Source organism: Neoarius graeffei, chromosome 8, assembly GCF_027579695.1.
Source record: "Neoarius graeffei isolate fNeoGra1 chromosome 8, fNeoGra1.pri, whole genome shotgun sequence".
Classification (NCBI taxonomy): Eukaryota; Metazoa; Chordata; class Actinopteri; order Siluriformes; family Ariidae; genus Neoarius; species Neoarius graeffei.
This window is the reverse complement of record NC_083576.1, coordinates 35,519,492-35,545,115: the sequence shown is the minus strand read 5'-3', so window position 1 is coordinate 35,545,115 and position 25,624 is coordinate 35,519,492. Positions and strand designations below refer to the sequence as shown.

At 41.5% G+C, this 25,624-nt stretch overlaps 1 protein-coding gene across 3 annotated transcripts in view; it reads left to right on the top strand.

Annotated features, from left to right (window-relative positions):
* Positions 1–5,890, top strand: part of spdl1 (spindle apparatus coiled-coil protein 1) — a 130,404-nt gene extending 124,514 nt beyond the window's left edge. For all 3 annotated transcript variants that reach the window (XM_060927605.1, XM_060927604.1, XM_060927603.1), the window contains 2 exons: positions 4,452–4,731; positions 5,596–5,890. In XM_060927605.1, coding sequence (XP_060783588.1) covers positions 4,452–4,731; positions 5,596–5,743 — 428 coding nt within the window. In that variant the 3' untranslated portion in view covers positions 5,744–5,890. The remainder of the gene's footprint in view (positions 1–4,451; positions 4,732–5,595) is intronic.
* Positions 5,891–25,624: the final 19,734 nt, after the last annotated feature.

Sequence of the window (25,624 nt, the reverse complement as noted above, 5' to 3'; positions counted from 1 at the left end):
CAGTGCCTGACTCCACCTGAGACTCCCCACTGGTTGCAGTTTAAAGTCATACCCAAGACTAAGAATGACAGTATAACACATTATGGATAGAAATGGAGAATAGAATAGGGTAGAGTATGATAACTTAGGAGAGAACAGAATATGACAAATTAGTATATATTCAGATAAAATATAGAGAATAGAATGCATGTGCACAGAACAGAAAAGAACATGACAAAAATGCCGAGCGATACCATCCATTGGCCATTTGAGTGGCTCTTCCGCATGCCATCAGGTGGTGTGCCATTGACCTTATTGGATTCATCTGCCACATTGCACCAAAAAGTGCCTTGCTGCCAGCGCCTTAAACGTATTGAATTTATAACCAGGTTTTTGTGTCACGCCTAGATAATCAATACAGATATCTGCAATGCCTCCTCCTCTGCCAGTTAAATGAGGTTGGTGTATATAACTGTATCTAGGAGGACTAGCTTCATTTAATGCTACATACTCATTTGGCCTAATCCATGTCTCTGTTAAACACAGTACATTAAACTCCTGATCAGTAATAAGTTCATAACAATTCATGCTTTAGACGCAAGTGATCTAATATTTAATAGTCCTACCTTTTAGATCAAAGGTGCTGGCAGTGGCTGCACAGTCAGTATGATCTAATTTTGTTAATTAAATTACTAGAACAAACTCTAAGTATTTCTGCTGTTTTGTATAGCTCAGGGAACAGACACAGTCTATAGTGGAACTTGAGTGACTACTCAGGTTGATACATTACAAGGTAAAGAATGTTATAAAATGTGGAATTTCCCACTAAAATAAGTCAAGGAATGGATTGAATAAAAATCAGGCCAGTCTGAGATTCAAGTGCAACAACTTTTCCGAATTGTGGTCCATTTCCTGTGGAATGACTAGGGCTGAACGATTTTAAGAAAAAATTGAATTGCGATTTTTCTGGCAGATATTGCGATTTCGATTTCAACCACGATTTTTTTTTCTTTAAATCAAGTTTCAGTGCAAATTAATTAATACAATGAATTCCATAAAGCTAATGCAAGAATGAAAACTGAGGTCAACAGATTTCAAATGTAGGCCTGTTTATTAACATAGAGTGCCTGAGGAACAAGTTATAATAACTTAAAATAGTAAAAAGAGAGCCATCTTTCTGAAGTAAACTTTTGCTTCTTTTACTTTTCCCATCTACAATATATCAGACATAAAAAAAGGTTGATCAGTGGCTCAGCAGCATCAAAATATTGCACTTTTGTAAAAGAATGTACTTGAAGGTTTGTGAACCCTTTAGAATTTTCTATATTTCTGCATAAATACGACCTAAAACATCATCAGATTTTCACAGAAGTCCTAAAAGTAGATAAAGAGAACCCAATTAAACAAATGAGACAAAAATATTATACTTGGTCATTTATTTATTGAGGGAAATGATCCAATATTACATATCTGTGAGTGGCAAAAGTATGTGAACCTCTAGGATTAGCAGTTAATTTGAAGGTGAAATTAGAGTCAGGTGTTTTCAATCAATGGGATGACAATCAGGTGTGAGTGGGCACCCTGTTTTATTTAAAGAATAGAGATCTATCAAAGTCTGATCTTCACAACACATCTTTGTGGAAGTATATCATGGCACGAACAAAGGAGATTTCTGAGGACCTCAGAAAAAGCGTTGTTGATACTCATCAGACTGGAAAAGGTTACAAAACCATCTCTAAAGAGTTTGGACTCCACCAATCCACACTCAGACAGATTGTGTATAAATGAAGGAAATTCAAGACCATTATTACCCTCCCCAGGAGTGGTCGACCAACAAAGAGCAAGGCATGTGATAGTCGGCGAGGTCACAAAGGACCCCAGGGTAACGTCTAAGCAACTGAAGGCCTCTCTCACATTGGCTAATGTTCATGTTCATGAGTCCACCATCAGGAGAACACTGAACAACAATGGTGTGCATGGCAGGGTTGCAAGGAGAAAGCCACTGCTCTCCAAAAAGAACATTGCTGCTCATCTGCAGTTTTCTAAAGATCATGTGGACAAGCCAGAAGGCTATTGGAAAAATGTTTTGTGTGCGGATGAGACCAAAATAGAACTTTTTGGTTTAAATGAGAAGCGTTATGTTTGGAGAAAGGAAGACACTGCATTCCAGCATAAGAACCTTATCTCATCTGTGAAACATGGTGGTGGTAGTATTATGGTTTGGGCCTGTTTTGCTGCATCTAGGCCAGGACGGCTTGCCATCATTGATGGAACAATGAAGTCTGAATTATACCAGCGAATTCTAAAGGAAAATGTCAGGACATCTGTCCATGAACTGAATCTCAAGAGAAGGTGGGTCATGCAGCAAGACAATGACCCTAAGCACACAAGTCATTCTACCAAAGAATGATTAAAGAAGAATAAAGTTAATGTTTTGGAATGGCCAAGTTAAAGTCCTGACCTTAATCCAATTGAAATGTTGTGGAAGGACCTGAAGCGAGCAGTTCATGTGAGGAAACCCACCAACATCCCAGAGTTGAAGCTGTTCTGTACGGAGGAATGGGCTAAAATTTCTCCAAGCCAGTGTGCAGGACTGATCAACAGTTACCAGAAATGTTTAGTTGCAGTTATTGCTGCACAAGGGGGTCACACCAGATACTGAAAGCAAAGGTTCACATACTTTTACCACTCACAGATATGTAATATTGGATCATTTTCCTCAATAAATAAATGACCAAGTATAATATTTTTGTCTCATTTGTTTAACTGTGTTCTCTTTATCTACTTTTAGGACTTGTGTGAAAATCTGATGATGTTTTAGGTCATATTTATGCAGAAATATAGAAAATTCTAAAGGGTTCACAAACTTTCAAGCACCACTGTACATAAGCATTATAAATTATAACTAGAGCCAACAATTCCCTTGTGGGAAATAAAAGTGATGCAGTGGCTGTAGCAGCCGCTATTGCAGGGCCCCTCCCTCCTGTGTGTGTGAGAGAGAGAGAGAGAGCAGCCCCTCCCCCACCCGCGCGCTCAGAGACAGAGAAAGCGCACTTTTTCCTCACAGTGCTCCCTCCAAACAACGTGGATTTATACGAAAACGGAAGGAGATATTCACAAAATTCTTTCACACTGAGTGCCACAAGGCTTTCCTGAACGTAATTTTTTTTGTCTGTAGTGTAAAAAATGAGGACAATTTATTGACAAAACAAAACATGGGTCAGTTTAGGAGCTCTGAGAAAAAACGCGGCTTTGACAATCCCAAAATCGTGTTGTCTGAGATCGCGATTTTCGGTCGAAAACGATAGATCGTTCAGCCCTAGGAATGACCCTTCTGCATTGCTGCACTCCACTTCCTCTCCACACTAATGACATGTCCACTGATGTCATGGTTTGTGCTGGGAAAAAAAAGCTATATTTTGGTTCCAGCTGGGAACCAACTTTTCCGGTTCTGAACCAGTGTATTTTTGGTTGAAATGCTCTGAATGGTTCAAAATGTGGTGCACGAACAAGAACGGAACCCGTTCCCTGTTGGTCAAAAAGGAGTATCAGTGTTCTGTCAGACTTTACTCATTTAAGTGCTTCTTATTGCATTTCAGGCTGCTTAACCAACTTTTGACCCAGAGCATTTCTTTTCATCAACTCATTTTCTCTACTGTACTTTGTACACTATATAACCAAAAGTATGTGGACACCTGACCATCATACCCATACGTGCTTGTTGAACATCCAATTCTGAAGTTTGTCCTCCTTTTGGTGCTCTAACTGCCTCCCCTCTTCTGGGAAGGCTTTTTTCACTATGTTTAGAAATGTGGTCATGGGAAATTCCGCAGGGGTTTCTGCAATTCTGCTTCCACAAGAGCATGAGTGAGGTCGAGTACTAATGTCGAAAGAGAAGGCTTGGTGCATAGGATATCTTCTTCCAAAACCATGGCCATTAATATGCTTTAAACAACTCCAGCCAATGCTTGACATTGTGCACAGTGATCTTAGGCTTGTGTGCAGCTGCTCCTCCATGGAAAATGATTTCATAAAGCTTCTAACATATGGTTATGATTATGCTGCTTCCAGAGGCTGTTTGGAATTCTGTAGCAAATATTGCAAAAGATGCACTTATTAGCCCTGGTCTGTGAGTTTGCATGATCTGCTGCTTTCTGGCTGAGTTGTTATTGTTCCTAGACACTTCAATTTCACAATAATAACAATTACAGTTGACTGAGGCATATGTAGCAGGGCAAAAATTTCAAAAACTGACTTGGCAATCTTGGAGAGCGACAAATTTAAAGTCACTGAGCTCTTCATTATTCTGTTACCAGTGTTTGTCCATGGAGATGGTTGTGGCTGAAACACATTTACTCAATTAGGAAGGGGTGTCCTGAATACTTTTGATCATGTGTGTGTTTATGAACTTTGCAAGTTGACCAGTTCATAAATTAATTATGCTGGTAAGTAGCTATATATTCTTTCCATAGAGGCTAACAAGACACAGGCTCAGAAGTGCAAGCGAGAGAAATTTCCAGTAAACTTCCCAGATGGGTCTGACCATAGCAGCATGGATACTCCAGGCATGAAGACTGAGCCAAGCAAGAATAAGGCAACGGATGGAGAAGCCCTTCCTTGTTCAACTGGGAACAAAATTTTGACCCCAGTACCGTTATCACTAGCCCCAAGCTGTAGCTCTGTCTTGCTTTGTGACACTAAATGTCTTAGTGTCTGTGAGGACGCTACAATCTCTATTCCTGATTCCTCAAGGTAAATACCTCCCTTTGTTTACAAATTTAAAATGGTGTATGAATCATTTTACCGCATAAATTTTTAAGAGAAGACGTTATTATTAAGAAAAAGGTCCTTATGATGATGATTTTGGTTATTTGAAAGGTAAATAGTTTCTCAAATTGTCAAGGGGAAAATTTCTATCATTGTGTGCATTTTATACAACTCATTAGGTTAGATTATTATACACTTCTTCTACTTACAATCACTGGTTATTTTATTAGGTACACCAATCACATTTTATCAGGTGTACCTATCTCATATGTGTATTTGCACTGGCACAGCAGCATTCTTATTGCAACACCTCAGTGTTTCTCTTAGTTATAGTCTGCCAACCAAAACAGGTTATGTAATGCGAAACTGATGTGTTAGTAAGTATATCTTTATTTATTAAGCACATTTCTAAACTGCCTAAATTCAGAGTATTTCACAATACCTGATAAACCATAAAACCTCATTACATGCTTAAAAAAGGACATCAAGGCAATTAAAATCATGATGACTTTCTGAATTTTCAACCAATTTTCAAATGCCAGTCATGTATACAAGATGCATGATTAAATAAAAAATGTGGATTTCATACCAAAATACTTTCTTATGTAGACAGTAAAAGTACATTAAAAGTTATATAAAATATTTCAGCTGAACTTATCCTATGTAATTAGTTTCTAAGTACATAACTGTTTATAATTTTTTTTTTTTAATAAATGAAAATTTAATTAATAAAAAAATAGAATTACAGCACGCACTAAAGTTAAACAATTGAGTACATTTCTGGCCGTCTCTATCTTTGATTTAAATTATTTATTGATTTTATTTATTTGTTTTGTTTGTTTGTTGAAGGTCTTCAGTGAAAGACACAGTCAAGTATAAAAAGCTAAAATGGAATGAGGAAGGAGACAACTGGAGATCCGAAAGGTGCAAAAAGTATCAAGCACCTGTTCATGTTGATTCAGAAAACACCATGGAAAGACAGTGTGCTCAACAGTAGTAATTATTCTTCTCATATATAATATAGTTTGTGTGTGTGTTAATTTTGCTAAAATGTTTAGATTTTAACTCCTATTAGACAATAAATGTTATTATTATACATACAGGATACATTTTTCATGGAATAAAAACGTATTCTACTCCCTTCTAGCGAGTTTCATTCATTTGGTTCGATAGCATGCAATATTATCTTTTCATATATTTATCCTATGTGTACTATGCCACACTACCCGGTGGAGCATGAGCGTGCAATATTGTTACAGTATTGCATGTTGTCAAGACAACATGATGTCATAACCATTGAAAACTTTTCTGCTGTGCATGTGCAGAACCATTTCTTTGTCTGGCGGGAAAGGGAAAAGACGAGGTTAATCCAGTGCTACTGCTAGGATTAGTTATGCTATAATTAAGCACTAAATAAATAAACTGAAACTAAAGATGCACTGAGCACCCAAAAGTCTACCAAAACTTCATTATATATTCTTCACGCATATTTACAAGAGAAAAACATACCAACGGACATCAAAAAACTGGAAGAGACATGTCGAGATGTAAAACTTCTGCACTAGCGAGCGACTGTGACAATTTAGAAGAAGAAGCAGAAGAAGCCTTTATTTGTCACATGCACACTCAAGCACAGTGAAATTCATCTTCTGCATTTCACGCATCTGAAGCAGTGAACACACGCGCGCGCACACATACCCAGAGCAGTGGGCAGCCATACTGCAGCACCCGGGGAGCAGTTAGGGGTTAGGTACCTTGCTCAAGGGCACTTCAGTGCAAGGCCACTCCATGTTAACCTAACCGCATGTCTTTGGGCTGTGGGGGAAACCAGAGCACCTGGAGGAAACCCATGCAGACATGGGGAGAACATGCAAACTCCACACAGAAAGGCCCCTCGTTGGCGACTGGGCTCGAACCCAGAACCTTTTGCTGTGAGGCTGCAAACAAACATGGCTGCCAGGTTTGCTTCATTAAAAATGGAAGATTTTGAGAGAATTTTGGCTGCCAGGTAGCTCTGTTGTGTGTAGTTGTCGATGTTGATTTTAAAAGTAAAGTAAATTACATGAGGAAATGAACAGAGTCTAGAGACAGAAATTTTAGTTTCTTGGTTGTTAGCCTGTGCTAATAGCGCTTGATGGCACTGGCTTGACTGCGCTAGCATTGGCCTTCGCTAATACTACTGCTGAATGTAACACCGGCTGGAAGGTGACTTCACTGCTGCGCTGATGAATACTACACGGGCTGGAAGGTGACTGCACTGCCATGCTAATTGCACAGAGTTGCGGGTAAGCTAGCATTGGCCTTCGAGAATGCTGATATGAAGAGTGTGTGTATGTATTATAATAATATTTGCTGGCTTATTTTTGTGGTCTGACATATTCCATTCCAGCATGAATGGAACTTGTCTTCGACTTGTTCAATACCATGCCAGCTGAATGGAATATATCTGATAGAACACTCAAAGCCAGCCAGTATTATTTAAATAGACAATAACAATCACCTCTGTCAAGGTTCCAAGCGAGCTGAGGCAATCTCAAAAGGTGTTGTGAAAACACCGCGGACTACTGATTGGTTAGAGAGACTCGTTGCTATCACTGTGTGAGACAGGACATCCTGAACAAACCCTCCATTTTTAAATAGCATTATATTTATTTCTTATACTTAACTGATTATATACGTTTTCACTGCTTGTGCACATGTTTCACTGCTTGTGCGCATGTTTGTGTCTGCACACAAAAGGGTGTTTTATCAAGTCAAAATTGCCACAGTTTATCATGTTTCTAACGTATTCATAAATCAGCACAAATAAGTGGTGTTCAAACTGTTCAAACTTATTATGCTATGTAAGGGTAATGGCATAAAAAATTTCATCAGTTTACAAGTGGCACAAAAGCCACACTGTGTATGCTATATAATAGTGTAATGGTGAAAGCACAGGGCTTTTAATCCAAGAACACACGTTCACGTCCCTGCTCTGCATATTTTATTTGGGGAAAGTTTTGCTGCAGTTAATTCATTTAAAATTAGTTAGCCTGTACTGATATTTTGCCTAACTCTGTTGGTAAAACCGAGGAGTGAACATTCACTCTGTCTTTGATCTCTGTAGTCAGTAACCATATTACCATATAACCCTAACTTTTAGCAATATAGATGGAATCTTGCTTTGTTTTGAGTAATGCCATGCTGTGATGTTTGATTTATTACAAAACCTTGGTCAACCCATAAAATTGGTTACAACCCCTGACCATAGGTGTGAATGTGAGTGTGAATGGTTGTCTGTGTCTATGTGTCAGCCCTGCGATGACCTGGTGACTTGTCCAGGGTGTACCCCGCCTTTCGCCCGTAGTCAGCCGGGATAGGCTCCAGCTTGCCTGCGACCATGTAGAACAGGATAAAGCGGCTAGAGATAGAGAGATGAGATGAAAAAATACCATTTTGTCCTGCACAGTAAATTTTGCAGTGTTAAAGTAGCAGAGAGTTAAATTTAACACTATTCCCAAGTGTATATGGTCCCACTTGGAATTGGTGTTAAATTGACTCTTGCCCTAGTGTTGAAACTTTAAAGTTAAACTAACTATAAATAGAGTAAAAAAAAAAATTAACACTTCCACTCTACAGTGTTATTTAAACTTAATGCTACAGGTTAGATAACTTTGGAGAGTGCAAATATTATTCAAGTCAAGTTTATTTGTATAGCGCTTTTAACAATAAACATTGTCGCAAAGCAGCTTTACAGAATTTGAACGACTTAAAACATGAGCTAATTTTATCCCTAATCTATCTCCAATGAGCAAGCCTGTGGTGACGGTGGCAAGGAAAAACTCCCTCAGACGACATGAGGAAGAAACCTCGAGAGGAACCAGACTCAAAAGGGAGCCCATCCTCATCTGGGCAACAACAGACAGCATGACTATAACATTAACAGTTTTAACATGACAGTTTCGTTGATGTTGTAACTCTTCATTGTTGGAAACTTGAGTGCAAAACTGTTCATGACAACTGCAGTCCTAAAGTTAGCAAGTCAACTATAGTCCTCAGCCATAAAAGCATTACTGTAAGAGTCCAGTGCGTCCTCCAAGTGTAACTTTCAACTGTCCTCATGGGGCCATCCTCCCCAGGAGCGATGCGATAAGACTCCAACCAGACACAGGGCACCAGGATGGATCAAGCAGGTCCGAGGGGCAGAAGAGGTCAGCATCTTGATCCCAGGACCAACATGTAACTCAGAGGGACACATTGGGGGGAGGGAGAGAAAACACATGTTAGGTATGCCCTAAAAATGACACAAGTATTAAGTCTGTGTGGTAGGCTCGCAGAGATGAGAGTCTTGACGTCAGGCATAATACACAACAATGGCATGTTAATATGGTTAAAAAATATCATGACCTGCTCTGGCTGGATGCTTGATTGGGTGATGAGAGCACACTCCTCAGCAATGATGGGATGCAGATGGGACCCTAAGGGCTGGCCAAGACAATTCAGTTACATTTCACCAGGTCTGGGACATGCGACAGAATGTCTGACGGCCGATTCCCTGCAGGCTACGAGAGCCAGTCGAGGTCTCCACCCTCTCCACCAAAAGATTTCCTGTTGACTCCATGTAACTCAGAGGGACAGATTTTTTTTTGGGGGGGGGAGAGGGAAAGAAAACACAGGTTGTTCGGTATGCCCAATGTCACCTGAATAAGTAGGAACAGTATACATATTACACTGAGTACAAGCAGGGACTCCGGCAACTAACTATGACAGCGTAAATAAAAGGGGAGAGCCAGAAGGTAACACAGGCATGAGGGAGCCCCGGGACATAAAGCAGCCAGCCACTACACCATCAACAAACTCGAGTGAGCAAGCGAGTGGGGACTGACAGCATCCATACATCCCAGTTTACCAAAACACTCTATGTCTGAGGACCCTCCAGATCTACACCTTTACCTCATAAACACCATTAACAAAAGGCTTGACTAAACAGATATGTTTTCAGCCTAGACTTAAACACTGAGACTGTGTCTGATTCCCGAACATTACTTGGAAGGCTGTTCCATAACTGTGGGGCTTTGTAAGAAAAGGCTCTGCCCTCTGATGTAGCCTTCACTATATGAGGTACCAGCAGATAGCCTGCACCTTTTGATCTAAGTAGGCGTGGCGGGTCATAAAGGAGCAGAAGTTCACTCAGGTACTGTGGTGCGAGACCATTTAGTGCTTTAAAGGACAATAGTAGTATTTTATAATCAATACAAAATTTGATTGGGAGCCAATGCAGTGTGGATAAGACAGGCGTGATGTGGTCATATTTTCTAGTTCGAGTAAGGACTCTTGCTGGTGCATTTTGAACTAACTGGAACTTGTTTATGCACTTATTAGAACATCCAGACAGTAAGGCATTACAGTAATCCAACCTGGAGGTAACGAAAGCATGAACTAGTTTTTCCGCGTCATGTAGTGACATTAAATTTCTTATCTTAGCAATATTTCTGAGATGAAAGAAAGCTATCCAGGTAATGTTATTGTTACGGGTACCGGCGGGTACCACATATACAGCTTATACTCTCTCTGGAAACAGGAGAATGAGACAAAGAAACTCCACGTCCGTTCTGTCTTCTCGCTCAGCAGAAAGAAAGAGGAGGATTTATTAAAACATTCACAATTTAAATCCTCCACTGTTATACTGTCAATACATATACACCCAATGTTCTCTATGTAAAGAGACACAACTTCAAAATAAAATACCATTTATCTTTGTCATCATTTAGCCAGTACTGAGTTATAGGTTTTGTTTGATTACTAAATCAAATTGACAATAACCACTGTTACATATAAATATAGCTTAGACTACAAATCACATATGCTTAAGTGCATATTTCCTGTTTCAATTTTTAAATCCTTTACTCTTCTGAAAATGCATGAGCTTACAGATTTTTAACTTGTTTTTAACCAATTTTTACATTATGAAATATAAGCTTTTTTACATCAGCTTTCAACTTTTTTTTAGCAGTACATGAAATCCATTTTTAACCTTAGCTTTTAACATCAGCTTTCACAATATCACACACTTGAAAATATAAAGACTTCTTAAAAATGTTCAAGGAGCTAAAAATAAACCTCTGACTGACGTGACTTGAGTTACCACAGGTGACATCATCAGGCGCGAAAATGCGGCTACTACTTTGTACGCATACATGTCCACATATTCGTAACACAAGCTTATTACCGGTCATTAAAACATTCAGCGACATGTTAACATATTGCACTTCAGTTACTTAGCTTAATTTATTATTTCAACAACCTGGAAACAGGAGAAATGAACGAGACAAAGAAACTCCATGTCCGTTCTGTCTTCTTGCTCAGCAGAAAGAGAAAAGCTGCAAAGCGAACCAAACTGACATAAAGCCCCTGGGGCCACGTAAACACCACACTGCCCCCTGCTGACATACACACATTACTTCTCCTGATATGTACATCAAATACTTTAGTGCAATGTTAGCAAATACAGGTTGATTATCCCTTGGATAAACACTCAAAACAATTATGAAATTACAAAAACTACCACAAATGTGATAATACTTTAGTGGGCATCACACGCTCCCTGACAGAAAAGAATGGCTCCCGACATTTACAAAAATCTTTATCTCAAACCTTTGAACATTTTCAACTCTTAACCTTGGTTCTTAAACCTCTATTTAACACACAAGCATTGTGGGTGGAATGCATGTGGCTGGTGCTTGGTAAGTATATGGCATGTACTGTATGGTGTCTGGGTGTAAAGGACTGGCTGTGAATATGGCACACAAATAGGTGGGAAGTATGGAAAGAGTGAGTATGCAGATGTAGGGTGATGGGGTGCCTCCATGACAGGTACATAGGATTCTCTGTGTCCAGTCACTGAGTGAACTGTGGCATGTGACTGTGTTGATGGTTCACCTAATGGTGAGGAAATGGCATGGCCTCCTCTCACGAGCTGATCTTCTGATCTCTGAATGACTGTGCTCCACAGGAGGGGTCAAAGGTCGAGTTTCTGACTCAGAGTCTTGGAGTTCATCGTTTCCATTTCCTTTCACAGATCCAGCGGGTACAGGTAGGTTCTCATTAGTGTCTCGTCTCTCTTCAGCAGGATTTGGTAAGTGTTCAGGTACAGTATGACTTTCTTCCCTTACAGGTGCTGGTCCTTGGCTCAGGTTCCCTAGATACATGGTGAGTTGCTTAAGGTCAGTGACAGGTCTTTTCTCTGTTCTTTCTGCAGGTCTCCTCAACCAGTATCCTGGGCCACAGTCCTCATCTGAATCATCCTCACTGTCATCACTTGTGTCTGCTTGTCTTTGAGTGTCTGTCATTCTCTCTTGTTTTTGTCTGTGATGTGTTTTCTTCTCGGGGATGGATCTGATGTCAGGTGGAGTGATATCGACAGGTAAGTCGTTCACCAGCAACAGGAGATTGCGGTGCAGTGTCCTGGTTTTCTGTTTGTCTCCAGTTTCAGGGCAGACAACGTATACTGGATTCTCAGCAAGTTGACTTTTGACGATGTATACAGTCTTCTCCCAATATGACCTTAATTTTCCCGGCCCTCCACGTTCACCGAGGTTCCGGACCAGAACTCTGTCTCCTGGCTGTAGTACCACTCCTCTTGCTTTCTTGTCATAGGTCACGCTTCCCTTTGCGCTGGACTTTTTGCTATTTTTAGCAGCAATACGGTAGGCTTCTGTCATCTTCCTAGCCCATTTCTCTGCAAATCCTCTAGGTGAGTATGCTCCCTTTCCTCCAACCAATCCAAACAGCAAGTCGACTGGGAGATGTGGGTGATGGCCATAGAGGAGGAAAAATGGGGAATAGCAGGTTGATTCGTGTCTGGTACAATTGTATGCATGTATAACATGCGGGAGGTGATCCTTCCATCACAGTTTCTCACTCTCAGTCAAAGTCCTTAACATCTGGAGGATGGTGCGGTTAAACTGCTCAGCTGGGTTGCCTTGTGGGTGGTAGGGCGACGTGCGTGAGTGGCCGACCCCTGACAGCTGCTGCAATGTCTGGAACAATTTGTTCTCAAATTCACAACCCTGGTCATGATGTAGTTTGGACGGGTATCCGAACCAGGGTATGAAGTCATTGAAGATGCGTTCAGCTGCTGTCTTCCCGCTCTTGTTCTTTGTGGGGTATGCTTGAGCAAATCTAGTGAAATGATCAACTAGGATATATTCATGTCCTCCACAGCTGGTTTCCAGATGCAAGTAGTCAATACACACAAGCTCTAAAGGAAAGTTAGATGTGATGCTGCCCATAGGAGCTCGCGTGTGTGTTGTGGGTTTCTTCGACCTGATACAAGGACATTTTCGGGTGACATAGTCCTCAATTTCTTTAGCCATAAAGGGCCAGTAGGATCTCTCCTGTGCAAGATGGAGCACTCTTTCTGTGCCTACATGACCCATCTCATTGTGTAGGTACTTCAGAGCTATTGGTCTGTGTTTTGGGGGAAGGACTAGTTGCTTGTGCTGGTTTGTGCTTCTGTAAAGGAGGCCGTCTTCAAGGTGTAACTTACTCCACTCATGCAGTAGCTTTCGGGTGGCTCCACTTACATTTTGACGTATTTCATCTGTCAGATTTGTGTTTGACTCCTTTAACTCAACAATCTTGCCTATGGCTTGATCCTCTCTTTGAGTCTTTACAAGGTCATCCTCTGTACAGGTCACCTCATATGTCTCCATGTCCAAGGGGAGGCGAGACAGTGTGTCTGCATCTACATTGGACTTTCCAGGCCTGTATTTGATGTCGAACCGGAAATCCGAGAGTTCCCCTACCCACCGATGCCCAATGGCATTGAGCTTTGCTGTGCTCATGATGTAGGTCAAGGGGTTGTTGTCCGTGTACACAGTGAAATGGGGAGCGTAGTACAGATAGTCCCGGAACTTTTCACACACAGCCCATTTCAATGCCAGGAACTCCAGTTTCCCACTGTGCAGGTGGTAATTGCGTTCAGCCGGTGTCAACGTCCTCGAGCAATAGCCAATGACTCTCAGCTTTCCATTCTGGCGCTGGTAAAGTACAGTGCATAAAACCCTGATTTGAAGCGTGTGTATGAAGGGTGAAAGGTAAGTTGAAATCAGGATACGCTAAGACAGGTGGGTTGGTGAGGAGAGTGACCAGCTGTTCTAAGGCTCCTTGATGTTCAGGGGTCCAGGCAACAGGCTCTCGGGAAGAGAGCTGTGGGTGTTTGGTGGTCCTCCCACGTGTTGGAAGCTGAGCATTCCCTGGCTTAGTTTGGAGCAGCTCATAGATCGGCTTGGCAATACTGGAAAAATCCTGAATATATGAGCGATAATAACCCAGGAACCCAGTCAGTTTCCTTACTTCACCCACTGTCTGTGGTGTCTTGCCTGTCAGGATTTTGACTGGTTCAAGGTCCCGTGTGTCTGTCTTGACTCCATCAGCTGACACCAGGCGCCCCACATACCTGACTTCTTGTCTGAAGAGCTCACGTTTCTCAGGTCTCAGTTTTACTCTATGATGCTGGAGAGCCTGGAGAACTTTGCGGAGGGCCTCCACATGTTCATCAAATGTTTTTGCATAACAGAGCACGTCGTCCAGATATGGGATGCAGCATTCATCCCTAAGCAGGCCAAGCACCTCCTCCATGCTCCGCTGGAATGCTGCTGGGGCGTTTGAGAGTCCGAATGGGATGCAGACCCATTCATACAGGCCCCACGGGGTAATGAAGGCAGTCAAATGGCGTGAACCCTCAGAGATGAAGCCTTGATGGTAGGCTTTTCCCTGGTCAAGGATACTAAACCAGGCATAGCCCCCCAGTGTGTCTGTCAGGTCTTGTATCCTGGGCAGTGGATGTCGATCAGGCACAGTCTTTTTCTTCAGGAGGCGATAATCGATGCAGAGACATAAGCCGCCGTCTTTCTTCCTCACACAGACGACTGGAGCAGCATACGGGGACTTGGATTTAACAATCCAGCCTTTCATCAGCAGCTCCTGCACATACTCCTTTACCTCCTTAAACAGTGGCTTTGGGACTGCCGAGTATGCTCTCTGAACAGGGATCTCATCTGTGAGGACGATCGACATCTGCAGGCTTGGTATGCATCCAATATCATCACTGCCACGTGCGAAAGCTCCAGCTTCTTCACACAGCATTTTGTTGACTTTCTCCTTCTGTCCATCATCAAGGTGGCTGAGGTCCCTTGATGATGGACAGAAGCCCCTAGTGTCAGCAGGCTTTGATACCACACTGTTAACAGTCACGGTGGGCTTGGGTGTTTCAGGTGTGTCTGTTGCAATCACTTTTTCCACACAGTGGATGCTGCCAAGTGCTGTCTTTCTTGGTAGAGTGACTGTGTGTTTGGTGTTGTTGCCCACAGGTACAGCTATATATGGTTTTATTGGATTTTGTACCTCCAACAGACCTTCACCCACATCCAGTTCTGCCAACTGCACACTGTTCTCATCAGGCTCAAACAGGAAGACTGCATCAGATGTACTCATGTGGGGAGGGACTTGGCACTTGACCCATGTCACCTGACCTGCTGGGATGACAGTGTCCTGTCTGCCTGTCCGTAGGCGCCCGCACTGCATGGAGGGTTTGCTGGCCTGGATGAAGCTCACCAGAAGCTTTGCTTTTTCTGCTGGTATCAACAAGGCATTACAGAGTAGGATAGTGAGGGTTGGAATCAGCTTTTCAGGTTTTTCCTGTATCATCTCTTCCAGCACATTGAAACCCAGCAGTGGTCTCTCCAGAGCAAGGCTGCTGACAAGAAAAGGCACAATGATTGACAGATTAGGATCCTCATTTCCAATCAGGTTGACTGTAAGGGCAACCCAGCCATCAAACGGGAGGACATCCCCATTCACAGCATACACCTTTAGCTCTTCCTGATCACCAATAATGTCACTGAGTGGCCTTACAGGAATGTCAGGTAAGTACGTACTCTTCCAGTCTCTGTCAATCATGCTTACTTGAGCTCCAGTGTCTAACAGAGCACTGACTGCTAAGCCATTTAGGTTACAATGGGTGAGAGCTCTCCCTCCAAGGAGTTTGGCTAGGTGTTCCCTTTTGCTGTGAGGTAAGTCATGAGTGAATTGAGTGAATGTCTTGTTCGGTTGTTTTTGTCTCTTTTTCATTATTTTGTCCTTTGTTGAATTGTTTTGCTTGGTCAAGCTCTCATTTTCAGTCTGATCAGTATGACAAGTGTCAAGTTGGGACAATTGCTGAGACCCGGTCACTGTTTGTCCCTCGACAGGGACCGGCTCCAGTTTCCCTGACGGGTTGGCCTCTTTAAACAGCTGACTGCCCAGTGCCCTTCTTCACCACAGTGGAAGCAATGAGGACAGTCAGGACGATTTTGCTCCACACACTTGTCACAGCCATATGGTTTCTCTCTCCTGCGGTCTCCTCTGCCTTTCCCATTGTGGCTTAACTGTCCGGCAGCCTGTGTTTGCATTGACTGTCTCATGAGCTCAACCACGCCTGTAAGCTGTTCAAGTTTTTCTGTTAACTGCTGGATCACATCTGTTTTTGGCTTTTTCTCCTCCTTTACACTGGGAGACTGCACCACGCTGACTTCAGACTGAGCACTGTGAACATTTGAGAGTCTTTGGCGAGTGGCAGGACCTAGCCTTCTCTGCCTTTCACTTTCATCATACATGATTCTCTTCATCTGTTTCAGAATAACCTCATCTGACACTCTGGTGTCCACTAGCAATGGCTTTAGCTCTCTGCGGACATCTTCATGCTTATGACCTAAGCCCTGGTACACTGTGTGGAGAAACACATCCTGCACTGTGCTTGCACTATACTTGACATCTGTGTCAGCATGTTTGGAGGCCAGCATGATCTTCTGTTTGAGTCCTATGACTCTGTACAGGAACTGTTGGGGTATCTCATTGTCTTTTTGTTTGGTGCACATGAGCTCCTGGAACAGCTCAGTGTTACTCTGCTCACCCAGGTGGGAATGGAGGAAGGTTTTTAATTCCTCTACTGTCAGATCATTTTTATTCATTAACATGTCTTTAAACATTCCAAGTTTGATGACTCGTAGGACAGCTCTTACCACCTCTGCATCACTGAACTGCTCCTTTAAGCCCTCTTCCATCTGCCGACAGACACTGTTGTAGCTGAGATCCGACCCTTGGTCCCCTATCTGACCCCCCTGAATCTTCAGTTCCCTGCGGTGAAGGAAGGACAAGTCTCTTAAGGAGAACAACTTATAATGTGTGGGTGGTGCAGCGTTTTCACTTCTGGTGCCTGCTACATTGCTGCTCTGTGAGGTGAGTTCTGTTTTTTTGGATGACTGTGGTGCCGATTGTGGACTGGGTGCGCCTCCGTATTGCATAATTTTCTTGCTCAGCTCCTCATAACTACTAAGTATTTTCTGTAGCTCGATGTCATGTGTGTCATCAGCTGTTGTGAGTGTCGTGTGGGTTGCACTAGCAGTCCCAACATCGGTAGAAACGCTATCATTACTTGGGTTAGTGTCATGTGTATCAGTTGTTACAAGTACTTGTGGATTACAACCCCGAATGACTGTGGCGATTACCTCCCTCAAAGCTAACAAATGTGCCATTCCAGTACCCTCCAACCCAAGTAAAAACTCACTGGACATGAAGCTACACATGTACTCAAAACACCCGTCCTCATCTGTTGACTTGACGTGAGACTGGTCCATTCCTGGCACTGGATCCGTGGACTTTGCAATCTGGAATAGTTCATCCGCAGAGAGGGTGAGCAGGGTCCTTTTGATGGACCACACCAACCTTTGCCTCTCACCATCCACCATAACTGCTTCCTTATTCCTCACACTTGGTCACAGGGTCCAGGATCACAATTCACGCTCTATTCTCGATGAGTGGTGTTTTTGGCACAGTTATTGTTCTCTGTTCATTATGAGTGACACAGTTAACCTCTTTATCAGTAAACAGGAACCTGACACTGGCTGCAGCTCGCTGGTTGTATCAGGTTGCTTGTGGTCCAAGGTTGCAGTATCACTGGATCAGCTTCCGGCCACCAGGTGGGAGCGATCCCGGACGAGCCCCCAATAAACTGTTACGGGTACCAGCGGGTACCATATATACAGCTTATGCTCTCTCTGGAAACAGGAGAAATGAATGAGACAAAGAAACTCCACGTCCGTTCTGTCTTCTTGCTCAGCAGAAAGAAAGAGGAGGATTTATTAAAACATTCACAATTTAAATCCTCCACTGTTATACTGTCAATACATATACACCCAATGTTCTCTATGTAAAGAGACACAACTTCAAAATAAAATACCATTTATCTTTGTCATCATTTAGCCAGTACTGAGTTATAGGTTTTGTTTGATTACTAAATCAAATTGACAATAACCACTGTTACATATAAATATAGCTTAGACTACAAATCACATATGCTTAAGTGCATGTTTCCTGTTTCAATTTTTAAATCCTTTACTCTTCTGAAAATGCATGAGCTTACAGATTTTTAACTTGTTTTTAACCAATTTTTACATTATGAAATATAAGCTTTTTTACATCAGCTTTCAACTTTTTTTTAGCAGTACATGAAATCCGTTTTTAACCTTAGCTTTTAACATCAGCTTTCACAATATCACACACTTGAAAATATAAAGACTTCCTTAAAATGTTCAAGGAGCTAAAAATAAACCTCTGACTGACATGACTTAAGTTACCACAGGTGACGTCATCAGGCGCGAAAATGCGGCTACTACTTTGTACGCATATATGTCCACATATTCGTAACACAAGCTTATTACCGGTCATTAAAACATTCAGTGACATGTTAACATATTGCACTTCAGTTACTTAGCTTAATTTATTATTTCACCAACCTGGAAACAGGAGAAATGAATGAGACAAAGAAACTCCACGTCCGTTCTGTCTTCTCGCTCAGCAGAAAGAGAAAAGCTGCAAAGCGATCCCAACTGACGTAAAGCCCCTGGGGCCACGTAAACACCACACTGCCCCCTGCTGACATACACACATTACTTCTCCTGATATGTACATCAAATACTTTAGTGCAATGTTAGCGAATACAAATATATTACGTTCATTATGTCTTCTTCTTAAATCAAATAATTAGTTTTCTTTTGTTTCAGACATGTAAAAGCTTTTTACCTTTACCTGACATGTTTCGATGGTGTAACTTCCGTCTTCATCAGAGGGTCACCCGGATGTTGGTGTGTGATGTATCTTTATAATCAGCTGATGTTACGGAGGTGTGACGTCCCTGTCAATATTGACAGGTCGGTCACACCTCCCGCTGTCAGTGTTGCCCCCTCAGGACAGCGCTCCAGGTGTGGGAGAGCATGTATGCCCCCTTATCCCTGTTTATTGTTCTTGGGCTACGCTTTCTGATTTCTATTGACTCCTTGATCCAACGGTGGTATCTGTTGTTCTCTTGCTGTATGATCTGAGCATTGTCCCAATCCATTATATGATTTTCCCTTCTGCAGTGGTCCGTTATTGCTGATTTCAGGTTCTCTTGCATAGCTTTTTCTTTTATTGCTCTTGTTTGTCTCTGTTCTGTTTCTTTTTCACATTCCTTTTTATGTTCCTTTTTTTGTGTACTAAAACTCCTTCCTGTCTCCCCAATGTAGGTTTTATTGCATGACTGGCATGGTATTTCATATATGACATTACATTTATTGTGTTGGTCAATTTTGTCCTTAGGGTGAACTAGTAGCTGTCGTAGTTTGGTGTGTGGTTTCACGGGTGTTTGTATGTTGTGTTTTTTCATGGCTCTTTGGATTTGTTCTGTAACTCCTCTGACATATGGTAGAGTCACTACTGCTTTACTTTCCTGTTTTTGGGTTGTCTGTTTTCAAAACAGCTAGCAGAACAACTCAGTAAAATAAAAGTGGAGAAGGACGAAATATTAATATCACACGACGTTGTTTCCCTATTTACAAAACCCCCGGTAGAAGCTACACTGAAAATCGTACAACAGCGCCTCAAAACAGACAAGACTCTCAAGAAACGCACACAGTTATCAGTAGAAGACATCAGTCAACTGCTCAATTTCATTGCCACATCCACATACTTCCAGTTCCACGAAACAATATACAGGCAGAAGGAGGGGTTTGCGATGGGGGACCCACTCTCCGCCATAATGTGCGGCTTCTTCATGGAACACCTTGAAAGAGAGGCTATTACATCTGCCCCAGAAGAATGCAGGCCCACATTATGGAGGAGGTATGTAGATGACATCCTGGAGAAAGTGAAAGTCGGACGCACCCAACAATTGACAGATTACCTCAACTCTATAGACAACACCGGCAACATAAAATTCACGCACGAAGAGGAAACAGAAAAATCAATAGCGTTTTTGGACATAAAAATTCACCATACAGATGACGGAGACATCAAAATAACAATCTACAGAAAACCGACACACGCTGATCAATATCTGCTCTGGACGTCCGAACACCCCATCGCACACAAACTGTCAGTTGTCAGAACACTCTACGAACGTGCATCAATCATAACCAATCCCACAGAACGCACAACAGAAGAACAACACATACGGCAAGCTCTGATCACATGTCAATATCCACCATGGGCCATACATAAAGGCGCACAACAAGTGAAAACAAAAGAAAAGACAGAAAAAAAGGAAGAAAACAGACAACCCAAAAACAGGAAAGTAAATCAGTAGTGACTCTACCGTATGTCAGAGGAGTTACAGAACAAATCCAAAGAGCCATGAAAAAACACAACATACAAACACCCGTGAAACCACACACCAAACTACAACAGCTACTAGTTCACCCTAAGGACAAAATCGACCAACACAATAAATGTAATGTCATATATGAAATACCATGCCAGTCATGCAATAAAACCTACATTGGGGAGACAGGAAGGAGTTTTAGTACACGAAAAAAGGAACATAAAAAGGAATGTGAAAAAGAAACAGAACAGAGACAAATAAGAGCAATAAAAGAAAAAGCTATGAAAGAGAACCTGAAATCAGCAATAACGGACCACTGCAGAAGGGAAAATCATATAATGGATTGGGACAATGCTCAGATCATACAGCAAGAGAACAACAGATACCACCGTTGGATCAAGGAGTCAATAGAAATCAGAAAGCGTAGCCCAAGAACAATAAACAGGGATGAGGGGGCATACATGCTCTCCCACACCTGGAGCGCCGTCCTGAGGGGGCAACACTGACAGCGGGAGGTGTGACCGACCTGTCAATATTGACAGGGAGGTCACACCTCCGTAACATCAGCTGATTATAAAGACACGTCACACACCAACATCCGGGTGACCCTCTGATGAAGACGGAAGTTACACCGTCGAAACATGTCAGGTAAAGGTAAAAAGCTTTTACATGTCTGAAACAAAAGAAAACTAATTATTTGTTAGCGAATACAGGTTGATTATCCCTTGGATAAACACTCAAAACATTAATTATGAAATTACAAAAACTACCACAAATGTGATAACACTTTAGTGGGCATCACATTATCAATGTGAGTTTCGAATGAAAGACTGGGGTCAATAATCACCCCGAGGTCTTTTACTGCTGCACGTGAAGAAACAGAAAGGCCATCCAGAGTCTCTGTGTAATCAGAAAACTTATTTCTAGCTGTATGTGGTCCTAGTACAAGTACTTCAGTCTTGTCAGAGTTAAGCAGAAGGAAATTAATAAGCATTCAGTGTCTAATGTCCTTAACACATTCCTCAATTCTATAAAGCTGGTGTCTCTCATCAGGTTTTGCAGAAACATACAACTGTGTGTCATCAGCATAACAGTGGAAACTAATACAATGTTTATGAATAATATCACCCAGAGGTAACATATATAGAGAAAAAAGCAGTGGACCCAAGACAGAACCTTGTGGAACACCAAACTTTACCTCAGTACGTCTAGAAATATCACCATTTATATCAACATACTGATAACGATCAGTTAAATAAGAGCTGAGCCAGGAGAGGGCTGTTCCCTTAACTCCCACAACATTTTCTAGTCTATCCAGAAGAATAGAATGATCAATGGTATCAAATGCTGCACTAAGGTCAAGCAACACAAGCAGCGAGACACAGCCCTGATCAGACGCCAACAGTAGGTCGTTTACTACTTTAACCAAAGCTGTTTCTGTGCTGTGATTAGGTCTAAATCCTGACTGATACATTTCATGGATGTTATTCCTATGTAAATATGAGCATAACTGCTGTGCCACAGCTTTTTCAAGGATTTTGGAACTAAAGGGGAGGTTTGATATTGGCCTATAATTGGACAGCTGACAGGGATCAAGGACAGGTTTTTTAATCAGGGGTTTGATAACTGCTAGTTTAAAGGATTTGGGTACATAGCCAATCGTGAGAGAAGAATTTATTATTTTTAGAAGCGGCTCAATTACTTCAGGTATTATCTGTTTGAATAGACGTGTAGGTAAGGGATCTAGTACACAAGTTGAGGCTTTTGATGCCAAGATTAATGAAAGTAATTCAGTTTCTTTAAGGGGAGTAAAATATTCTAATTGATGATCTGATAGAGTTATATGGTTAACTACAAGGTCACTTTCATTGTCTGACCTTAAATTACTGTAGTAGTTTGAATTTTTTGTCGGATATTCTCAATTTTGTCATTAAAAAAAAATTCATGAAATTGTTACTATTATATACTGCAGGTGTGCATGTGCCTATAGTGGACTTATTCCTGGTTAATTTTGCTACAGTATTAAATAGGAATCTAGGATTATTTTTGTTATCTTCTATTATGGAGGAGAGATATGTTGATCTCGCAGCACTAAGCGCTTTTCTATACTTCAGGAAGCTCTCCTTCCACGCTAATTTGAACACTACCAATTTTGTTTGACGCCATTTACGTTCCAATTTTCAAGTGGTCTGTTTTAATGTGCGAGTGTCATCATTATACCAGGCTGCTAATTTTTTGTCTCTGACCATTTTCCTTTTTAGAGGAGCTACTTTATCTAAGGTATGGCGGAATGTTGACTCTAAGCATTCAGTTGCCTGATCAAGTTCTGCAGGGGCTGACAGTGACCCAATCAAAGTTGATAACTCTGGGAGATCATTTATAAAGCTCTGTGCAGTAGTTGACGTGAATGTACGTTTAATACAGTAGTGTGGTGAGGTGCATATATTATTATTCAGACATAGTTTGAATGAGATGAGATAATGATCTGAGATAACTTCAGACTGTGGAAGTATGACTATATTGTCTACGTTTAACCTGAATGTTAGTATTGGATCAAGGGTATGACCACCATTATGGGTAGATCCTATGACATTCTGATTAATCCCTACTGAATCTAAAATGGACACAAACGCTGTTTTTAAAGGGTCTTCTGGGTTATCGAAGTGAATATTAAAATCTCTGACAACTAAAGCTTTGTCTAAGGAAATAACCAGATCTGAGATAAAATCTGCAAATTCAGAAAGAAACTCAGAATATGGCCCCGGGGGCCTGTAAATAATAAGCAATGGAATTAACTGGGTAGACTTTTTTTCAAGGCTACATACATTATATGAGTATGAAGAACTTCAAATGTATTAAATTTATAACCAGGTTTTTGTGTTACACCTAGATAATCATTATAAATAACCGCAACGCCTCCTCCTCTGCCAGTTTGACGAGGCTGGTGTATATAACTGTATCCAAGAGGACTCGCTTCATTTAATGCTATATATTCATTTGGCTTAATCCATGTTTCAGTTAAACAAAGTACATTAAACTCCTGATCAGTAATGAGTTCATTAACCATTAGTGCTTTAGATGTAAGAGATCTAATATTTAATAGCCCCACCTTTAGATCAAAGGTGCTAGCAGCAGCTGTACAGTCAGTATGATCTAATTTTATATTGATTAGGTTACTGGAGCAAACTATTGGAAAATTTCTACCTTTTTGTATAGCCTGGGGAACAGACACAGCCTCAATGTAGTGGACCCTGACTGACGACTCTGTGCAGCTAGCAGACAGTCGGTTTAGCCTGTTTGTCTGCTCCCTGGCCTTGGCTCTGGATTGTCAGGAATTAACTAGGCCTGTCTTGAGACTATGACCTATGCTGCAGGAAATGAGAGTAGCACCCTCCCGAGTGGGATGGATACCGTCCCGCCCTAACAGGCCAGCAGTGCCCTCAAAATTAGCCCAATTATCTATAAAGCCCACACTGTTTTCAGAATTTAAATATTATTCTCAGTAGTGTTAATTTATTCTTCTGTGATTAAAAAAACAAAACCAACTCTGAGTTGAATTCCAATGCTCATTAACACTACATTGAGTTATTAAAAGTTAACATTGGGGGTCAAATAACTGTATTGATGTTACACAATGCTATGTTGATAATTTACTCTCTTGCAGTGAAAATCCAGCTCTGATGGAGTGAAATTCATGAACACTTATCAGTGTCTTTAAACCTTGACAATTTACTCCTTTGTAGTGTCTAATTTAATCTAACCACATTTGTTTTCAACATTGCCTTTTATCCCCCGCTGGCCAAAAGGCCCAAAGGGGTATTATGTCGTGGCAATGTCCGTCCGTCCCAGGAAGGGTGCTCCCCTTCTGAAATCAACTCCTCTGGCAATTTTTGGAGAAATTTCACGAAACTTGACAGAATTCTTTGTTATATGTCAGTAATACACATATTGAAATTTCATTCAGTTGAGTCACATTTTACCAGAGTTATGGCCCTTGATTGCCAAACTTGTACTTTCACAATTTCATGAGGGTGTATTAAGCACTTATAGCGTAGATATAGTTGCCAGCGGGGAATATTGTGCTCTCTGAGCACTCTTGTTCAAATATACCATTAAGTGAGTAATAATTACATTTCAACAAAACAATGCATTTAACTTTATTTTCAGCTGTAACGTCAGGCCAACATATCAAAATACAGTGGGGCAAAAAAGTATTTAGTCAGCCACCAATTGTGCAAGTTCTCCCACTTAAAAAGATGAGAGAGGCCTGTAATTTTCATCATAGGTACACTTCAACTATGAGAGACAGAATGAGAAAAAAAATCCAGAAAATCACATTGTCTGATTTTTAAATAATTTATTTGCAAATTATGGTGGAAAATAAGTATTTGGTCAATAACAAAAGTTCATCTCAATACTTTGTTATATACCCTTTGTTGGCAATGACAGAGGTCAAACATTTTCTGTAAGTCTTCACAAGGTTTTCACACACTGTTGCTGGTATTTTGGCCCATTCCTCCATGCAGATCTCCTCTAGAGCAGTGATGTTTTGGGGCTGTCGCTGGGCAACACGGACTTTCAACTCCCTCCAAAGATTTTCTACGGGGTTGAGATCTGGAGACTGGCTAGGCCACTCCAGGACCTTGAAATGCTTCTTACGAAGCCACTCCTTCATTGCCCGGGCGGTGTGTTTGGGATCATTGTCATGCTGAAAGACCCAGCCATGTTTCATCTTCAATGCCCTTGCTGATGGAAGGAGGTTTTCACTCAAAATCTCACGATACATGGCCCCATTCATTCTTTCCTTTACACGGATCAGTCGTCCTGGTCCCTTTGCAGAAAAACAGCCCCAAAGCATGAGGTTTCCACCCCCATGCTTCACAGTAGGTATGGTGTTCTTTGGATGCAACTCAGCATTCTTTCTCCTCCAAACACGACAAGTTGAGTTTTTGCCAAAAAGTTCTATTTTGGTTTCATCTGACCATATGACATTCTCCCAATCTTCTTCTGGATCATCCAAATGCTCTCTAGCAAACTTCAGACGGGCCTGGACATGTACTGGCTTAAGCAGGGGGACACATCTGGCACTGCAGGATTTGAGTCCCTGGCGGCGTAGTGCGTTACTGATGGTAGCCTTTGTTACTTTGGTCCCGGCTCTCTGCAGGTCATTTACTAGGTCCCCCCGTGTGGTTCTGGGATTTTTGCTCACCGTTCTTGTGATCA